Here is an 8,446-nt window from a genome sequence, read left to right on the forward strand (position 1 = left end):
ATCCAGAACAGTAGTCAGTATAAACCCATATGGAGTAGCATGAGCCTTGGAGCCATTTATGACCCTATCTAGCAGTTTGACAATAAAAGCAGGCCAGTTAATCTGTGTTCCTCTCACAAGGCACTCCATAAGGACTAAATCCATGTAGTTGGCAGTATGCCTTCTCTCCTGTCTGAACAGCAAGCACTTGTTAACAAACTCAAATAGCACCTTGTGCTCAAGCCTCATCTTACTTTTCTGCACAAACCTAGACTAAGGCACATCTTCAGCATTCTGAGTATCACAAAAAAATTTGGTGATTTGGAGAGCAGTAGGAAGAGAATCTAGACAAGGACACCTCTGCCTGGTATAGTCATCATAACCCTCACTGGGTATGTCTAGAATCTCACCCAATTTAGGTACATCAAACTGCACCTTTACTCCCTTCACCAAGCTGGTGACTACCCCATTTTTCACAGTGGCATTGGCCATGAACTCAATCAGCTCCTTCCTGGCCAGCCTCCCATATATTTGAAGGACCATGTCCTTCCACCCTTGTGCATCTAGGGCATCCACCAATCTTCTCATACCTAGCTCATCTAGGTATTTCAACAACCTGCCTTTCAAAAATTTTCTCCTGCCAAAGATGGCAAATCTATCCTATTCTTTCTCAGACTCCTCCTCTTCTTCTTCTTCTCCACTCCATTCTTCTTCTTCTTCAGTAATTTTTACTTGTTTCCCTTTCACTGCAGTTCTGGTTCTTTTGGCTAAGGAGGGTTCAGTAGATACAGGTTTAGAAGACTTCTTTGAAGAAGTCTTAGATCTTTTTGGTTTGGGAGTGGGAACCTTCACAGTTGTACCTATCTCTTGATGCATCAGTTCCATCTCCTCCTCTTCCTCTTCTGCAGCCTTAGAGCTTTCCACAACTTTAGCCTTTCCCTTCTCCTTCTTCTTTTTCCTGCTTTCTTCCAGAGTTTTTTGCAACTCTGCCTCACTTTGTTTGACCCTGCTTCAGTAGCTCTTCCCTTTGGTACTGAAGGGACAGTAGACTTAGGGGACGACACTTTGGTTTTCTTTGTTGGCTTGGAAGCAGTTGGAGCCTTTTGTGAAGAAGCTTTACGCTTCTTTGGATCATAGCTGGCTCCAACCTTTTTCAGGATGTCAGTTAGGGTTTCCTCAACAAATGAACAGGTTCATCTTGTTGCTCGCTCAGATGAACAAGACCTTCAGCAGCCTCCCCAGAGCCACTTCCCCCTGACTTGTTGCCACTCTCCTCCACACCTCCACAGATAGCCAGAACTTTTTCTTTCTTTTTACTTCCCCTTCTACTAGACTCAGACCCCTTTACATCTTTCATAGAACCAACCAGAACAAACCTATTATCTACCTTTTCTATTACATCAGAGAATACCAAGCAAGTATTTACCTCACCGGGGGTTTCTTGATTCTTGTCAGTGTTAGAATACCCATGTTCTTCACCTTCGCTGGCAGAGATAAAAGTTTCAGACTCAGAGGTGGAGTCAGATTCCTTAGCAGAACCTTCCTTCTTCTGGCTAGCCCTCAATTTCTCATTTAGAGCTTTTCTCAGAGAACCAGAAGATACAGTTTTTCTGGCTAACATTTTCTACCGGCGAAACATAGGTTTTGGGGTTTCACTAGGGGTGTAGACGAAGATGTATTAGGAGATACTGGTGGGGAAGGGCCTAGATTATCTTGAGGATTTGTCATGGTGAATTATTTCTGGAGAATTTTGGGAATTTTGGAGAGAAAGAGGATGATTAGAGTTTGGGGAGGGATTATTGACGGTTATGGACTTTAAAGAGGGATGTGGTGTGTATTTAAAGAAGATTATTATTAATTGCAGTAACGGCAGCTTTTTGCAGGAGTTAATTAGAAGTCTAATCACTTTAGAATTCCGGTCTCTTAGTGATTAATAGGCGACGCTAGTTTTTAGGCAAAAATCTCGTTTTCTTTAGAGTTCCAGGAGAATGAAACTGGTTCAATGCTCAACGGATAGAATTTTTGGGAGTTTAGTGAAAATAGGACTTCTGCTCATGATTGGAAAATTAATCCTTCTAATTGTGCAAAGTATAGAAACATACCTGAACTTTGTCATGAGCATATACTGATGAACCAGGTTCTTCAAGTAGAACTTCTCTTGAACATGCCTCAAATGTCAGAATAGAAAAAGACTTTGTAAGAGATCAGTGAGTCATATAAACACATGTCACAAGAGTATACTAATTAAAGTATGAGACTGAGTAAGAATTAGTCTAGATATTTACACAAAGTTAAGAACTTCTAACCAAAATAAACATTTTTTTTTCATGTTTCCTTTTTTTCATTGTGCATTCTGAACTGAACCTTTTAGGTGATCTTAATCATCCCTAATTCCAACCTGTTCCTCTCAAAGTATTCTCTACTAAGTGCTTTAGTGAAGATGTCAGCTATTTGTTTATCAGTAGCACAGAATTCTATTGAAATCAAACCTTTCTCATAGTTATCTCTTAAGAAGTGGTGTCTAACATCTATGTGCTTGGTCCTTTTATGATGAACAGGGTTCTTTGCCATACTTATAGCACTAGTGTTATCACAGAATATTGGTATACATCCCACTTCAATTCCAAAATCTACCAACTGTTGTTTGATCCATAGCAATTGAGCACAACAAGAAGCATCAACAACATATTCAGCTTCAGTAGTAGATAGGGCTACTGAATTTTGCTTTTTGGTAGCCCATGATACAAGACATGAACCAAGGAAGTGAGCCATACTTGAGGTGCTCTTCCTATCCACTAGGAAACCTGCATAATCAACATCAGCATATCCTACTAGATTGAAATTACTACCTTTGGGATACCAAAGACACAAATCAGTGGTGCCTTTCAGATATCTCAATATCCTCTTGACAGCAGTCAAGTAAGGCTCTTTTGGATTTGCCTGAAAACGAGCATAAAGCCCTACACTGAAAACAATGTCAGGTCTGCTGGCAGTAAGATACAAGAGTGAACCAATCATACCCCTATGGAACTTTTGATCTACTGATGAACTAGGTTCATCAACATCTAATTCAGTGGCAGTTGCAATATGTGTATCTATTTCTTTAGAATCCTCTATTTTAAACTTTTTGATTAGTTCTTTTGTATACTTCTGCTGATGGATCATGGTTCCATTTGGACTTTGTTTGATCTGCAAACCTAAGAAGAAGTTAAGCTCACCCATCATGCTCATTTCAAACTCACTCCCCATTAGTTTTTCAAAGTCCTTACTCAACCTATCAGTAGTGGCCCCAAATATTATGTTACCTTTTTCCCTTAAGAACAAGGTACTGTCAATTTTACCTCTTTTGTAACCATGCTCCAGTAGGAATTTTGATAGCCATTCATACCAAGCTCTTGGGGCCTGCTTGAGCCCATATAGAGCTTTGTCTAACTTGTACACATGCTCAGGACATTTCTTGCTTTCAAATCCTGAAGGTTGTTTCACAAATACTTCTTCCTTTAGGTAGCCATTTAGGAAGGCACTTTTGACATCCATCTGATGGAGAGTGAATTCCATGTGTGCTGCAAAGGCTATGAGGAGTCTGATTGCCTCTAGTCTTGCAACTGGAGCAAAAGTCTCATCATAGTCAATGCCCTCCTCTTGGCTGTAGCCTTGAACCACCAACCTTGCCTTGTTTCTTGTAACTGTTCCATTTTCATCAAGTTTGTTCCTGAAGACCCATTTTGTGCTAATGACTGATCTGTCCTTGGGTCTTGGAACTAGATGCCAAACTTGACTTCTTTCAAATTGTTTGAGTTCATCCTGCATTGCATTCACCCAATCTGCATCCTGCAAAGCCTCAACAACATTTTTAGGTTCAATAAGAGATAGAAAAGCATAAAACGCACACAGATTCTTTAGTTGAGATCTAGTTTTGACTACAGATGTTGGATCAGTAATGATGTTCTCAATGGGATGAGAACTTTGATACTTGTGAGATTTCACAACCAACTGGTTCTACTAGAAGTTTCTCCTTTGTTTTGTTGCTGAGGAACAGGTTCATGAACAGGTTCTTTTAGGGAATTTGATTTAATTTCTCCTTGATTAGTTCCCCCTGTCAGGTTACCCTAAGTGGAAGGACCTGTTCCATCACCTGTTCCTTCATTTGATGCCACTTTGACTTGTGTTGGAGATTCAGTCAATTCTTTTACCAATCCAATGGCTTCATCTTCATGTTCATGTCTCTCAGAGAGAATGTTAGTTTCATCAAATACAACATGCACATTTTCTTCTACACACGAAGTTCTTTTATTGAACACTTTATATGCTTTGCTATGTGAAGAATATCCCAAGAATACTCCCTCATCACTTCTGGGATCAAACTTACCTAGGTAGTCTTTTCCATTATTGTGCACATAACACTTGCAACCAAATGCCCTAAGAGGGGATATATTTGGTTTTCTCCCTTTAAGTAACTCATAGGGAGTTTTCTCTACAAGAGGTCTAGTCATGCATCTATTGATTATGTAGCATGCAGTGTTTACAGCCTTTGCCCAGAAGCTGTGAGGTAGTTTACTAAAAAGAAGCATGGTCCTTGCCATATCCTCAAGGGTTCTGTTCTTCCTTTCAACTACTCCATTTTGCTGAGGGGTCCTAGGGGCAGAGAAGTTATGATCTATACCATTTTCATCACAGAATTCAGCAAACTTTGCATTTTGAAATTCAGTTCCATGATCAGACCTAATGGATGCAAGTTGATTTCCTAATTGTTTCTGAGTTTTCTAACAAAGGCAATAAACATTTCAAATGCTTCATCTTTAGATGTCAGAAATAGTACCCAGGTAAATCTAGAGTAATCATCGAAACCATTACATATTTCTTTTCACATCTGCTCATGGTTCTCATTGGACCACAAAGATCCATATGAACTAGTTCCAACGTCTTGGACGTACTTACCATTTTCTTGGATTTGAAAGATGACTTTACCTGCTTCCCCCTTGCACATGCCTTACATACTCTGTCTTCCTTGAACTTGATGTTAGGTAACCCTATCACCAAGTCCTTAAAGACTAATTTGTTTAGCCGATTTAGACTGGCATGACCAAGTCTTTTGTGCCACATGAGGGGATCATTAACTAACACACTTAAGCAAGTGAGTTCGTTTTCTGAAAGAGTTGAAAAATCTACAATGTAAATATTGCTAACTCTTTTTCCCTGCAAAATAATCTTGTCAGTGGTAAGGTTAATCACAAAGCATTTGGTAGAGGTGAAAGCTACAAAATTACCTCTGTCACACAGTTGTGATACACTTATTAGGCTATATTTCAAGCCATCTATCAAGTAGACATTCTCAATAGAATGAGAGTCTGTCTTACCTACCTTTCCAACCCCAATGATCTCACCTTTCATTCCATTACCAAAGGAGACATTACCTCCTTTTAGGTCCTCAGGTGAAAGGAACTGGTCCTTATTCCCAGTCATATGTTTTGAGCAACCACTATCCATATACCATATTTGGCTCATCCCTTTTACTTGGACCTGCAAAAAGAAATCAGGGGTTAGTCTTAGGAACCCAAACTAGTTTGGGTCCCTTTCTATAGGAAAAGATGAATCAGATTCTTTCTTGCCCAACCAGGCAGCTTGTGTTTCTCTTGAACAAAAGCTTTGTTCTTTTGACTGGCCTTTTCTTTTGCATTGCATTCATTTTTGTAATGGCCAGTCTTGCCACAGTGTGTGCAAATTTTATTCTCAGGAAGTGTGAGGTACTTGCTTTTAGGGTCCCATTTTGGAGCTTGAGTCCCATAACCAAGTCCTCTTTTGTTGCTACTATGATGTTCTTGCAACCAAGAGAGTGCATCAGAAGCCTTGTTCCATTTGCAAGTTCTGTCTAGTTCATGTTTCACCTTTCCTAGATCTTCTTTTAGGACTTTGATCAATTCATCTTTCTTATACAACTCATCTTTCATTTTTCCTAAATTTCTTCTAGAGTGAGATATGAGTGATCAGCCTTCTTCTTTCCTGTTCCTAGTTTCAGTTTTAGGTTTTCAGATCTAAGTTCTAGAACACTGTTGTCAAGTTCAAGAACCTGGTTCTTCAACTCAGCATTTTTGTTATCACTCTCATCAGCCCTAGACTCTAGACTTTTGCATTTTGCTTTTAGGATAACACATTCCCTAGACAGAACTTCCTTCTCATTGTTAACTATCTCAGACTCATCAATGAAGTCTAATAATAGCTCAGCCAGCCTTTCTTTAGACAAAAATTTAATCTTGTCTTTGAGATGCTGAATACTTACCTCTTGTTCATCATCTGATTCTCCGATGACCATAAGAGCTTGCTCATCTTCGGCTTCATCTTCTGAGTCCTCATCTGAAGTTTCACCCCAGGCAGCAACCATAGCCTTAGTTGACCCTTTGTTTCTTCTTGGTTGAACTTGTTCCTTCTTCCTGTTTCTTCTTTCTGCCCTTTCTTTCTTCCATTCAATCTCCCATTGAGGACAGTTCTTGATCATGTGATCAGTCTTACCACATTTGAAGCGGCCCTCATTTATCTATTTCTCAGGGGCCCTAGGTTTGTTGAAAGTTGTTCCTCTTGAAGAACCCTTTCCTCTCATCAGATACTTTTTGAAGTCCCTAGTGATCATGGCCATTTAATCATCCTCCAGATCTGAACCTTCAGAGATTCTGAGAGCCTGACTTCTTTCCTTCTTGGGAGCATCCATCTTCATGGTTTACCTTCTCAATTCATAGGCAATAAGATTTCCAATCAGTTCATCCAGCTTGAGGGTAGCAGTATTCTTAGATTCCTGAATAGCTGTGATTTTGCTTTCCCAAGCAACTGGCAGAACTCTTGTCAAGATTTTCTCAATCTTGTCTTCTTCCAGAATAATCCTTCCAAGAGACTTAAGTTCATTTGTTAGTGTGGTGAACCTAGTGTACATCTCTTGGATGGTTTCTCCTTCCTTCATAGTAAAATTCTCATATTGAGAATACAACAATGTTCCTCTGGACCTCTTTACTTGAGGTGTTCCTTCATGAGCCACTTGCAAGGTATCCCAGATTTCCTTGGCAGAATTGCACCTTTGGATCCTGCTGTACTCATCTGGACCAAGTCCACACACAAGCCATTTCTTGGCCTTAGCATTCTTTTCCAACTTCTTTAAGTCTTCAGCAATGCAATCAGCTCTTGTTTTTGGCACCTCCAATCCTTCAACAGTCTTCTTAGTTGTTGCTAGAGGACCATCAGTGACTATGTCCCAAAGTTCATAGTCCTCTCCCATGATATGATCCCTCATTCTATTCTTCCACCAGGAGTAGTACAGACCATTGAAAAGTGAAGGCCTAGTAGTGGATTGCCCTTCCCAATTACCAGGTGGTGCACGCATGTTGATCTTTCCTAAGGTGTTAGCCTCTGCAAGGATAACCTGCTCTGATACCAATTGATGTTCCAAATGTCAATACCACACAAGAGGGGGGTGATTTGTGTGGTACCCAATTTTTCGATCTAGAAGAACCTGGTTCTTATAGGTGTTCTAACTACTACTGTAAAGTACAGAAAATAAAGAACATAGAGATTGTTACGTGGAAAACACCTGGCTCAAAAGGTGAAAAAACCACGACCTACTACTCAGTAGGATTTTCCCAAAACATCCACTAAAATCAATGAGCCAAAACAGCATTTACAAAACTCTTGTAAACCTAAGGATTAACTCTAATCCTTTGTAGCACACAGCCTCAACTATTGCGACAAAACCAAGTTAGCCTATACTTAGATCACTCAAAATACCTATTACAAATGCTTCTACAAAAAGCTGAAAGGTACAACTTTAAACCACCTACTACAATTGAACTAGAATAAGAATAAACACAATGGAACTGGTTCTTCTATCTCGTTCAAGTAGCTTCAGGAGTGCACACTTAAATCTTACATAAATTGCTTGCAAAATAGCCTTGCTCTTTTGCTCTCAATTTAGTTTAACTTCTGCATATGTGCAATACCTGTAAAAGAGAACAATCATAGTTATTTATTGAGTTAGTAATATGAGTTTGATTGAGACTCAATTGCTTATCATCCATAGAAGTTGAGTCCTTGAACAATACAAACTCCAACCCTATCCTTGATCCGGATTGTGTTCTCTTCTCCTAAGGAGACATCTTCTCCTTATTCAATATGCAACCTTTTCGATCAATTCAGGAGATATTGTTGCTTGATCCTTGAGATTTATCTCCTTCACATGCATCTCACATGTATAGGTTGATAAACACTGTGTCTCACAAGATGGACCTGGTCCATGACTGAGTTCATTTGTCAATCTTCAAAACTTCATCTGAAATTGGGCCAACACCAGGACGTCATGGTTCGAGGACGTCATCCTAACCGTCCGAAGACAGCATTCATGGTCCAATAGGAATTTGCATCACGTTTAAATTTACGCACAATATATGTTGGTATTATTCATTTACAGGTACACCGGCTAGCAACGGCC

General features: G+C 39.7%; 1 protein-coding gene across 1 annotated transcript; it reads right to left on the reverse strand.

Moving 5' to 3' along the window:
* Positions 1–252: 252 nt before the first annotated feature.
* Positions 253–1,600, reverse strand: LOC109212559 (protein MNN4-like). Its single transcript, XM_019376208.1, has 3 exons — positions 1,356–1,600; positions 712–985; positions 253–273 (listed from the first exon to the last, which is right to left on the reverse strand). Exons 1-3 carry the CDS (start codon positions 1,598–1,600, stop codon positions 253–255), a joined length of 540 nt encoding a protein of 179 aa, XP_019231753.1.
* Between the last annotated feature and the right edge of the window lie 6,846 nt (positions 1,601–8,446).

This window comes from Nicotiana attenuata, unplaced genomic scaffold (assembly GCF_001879085.1).
Source record: "Nicotiana attenuata strain UT unplaced genomic scaffold, NIATTr2, whole genome shotgun sequence".
Taxonomy (NCBI): Eukaryota; Viridiplantae; Streptophyta; class Magnoliopsida; order Solanales; family Solanaceae; genus Nicotiana; species Nicotiana attenuata.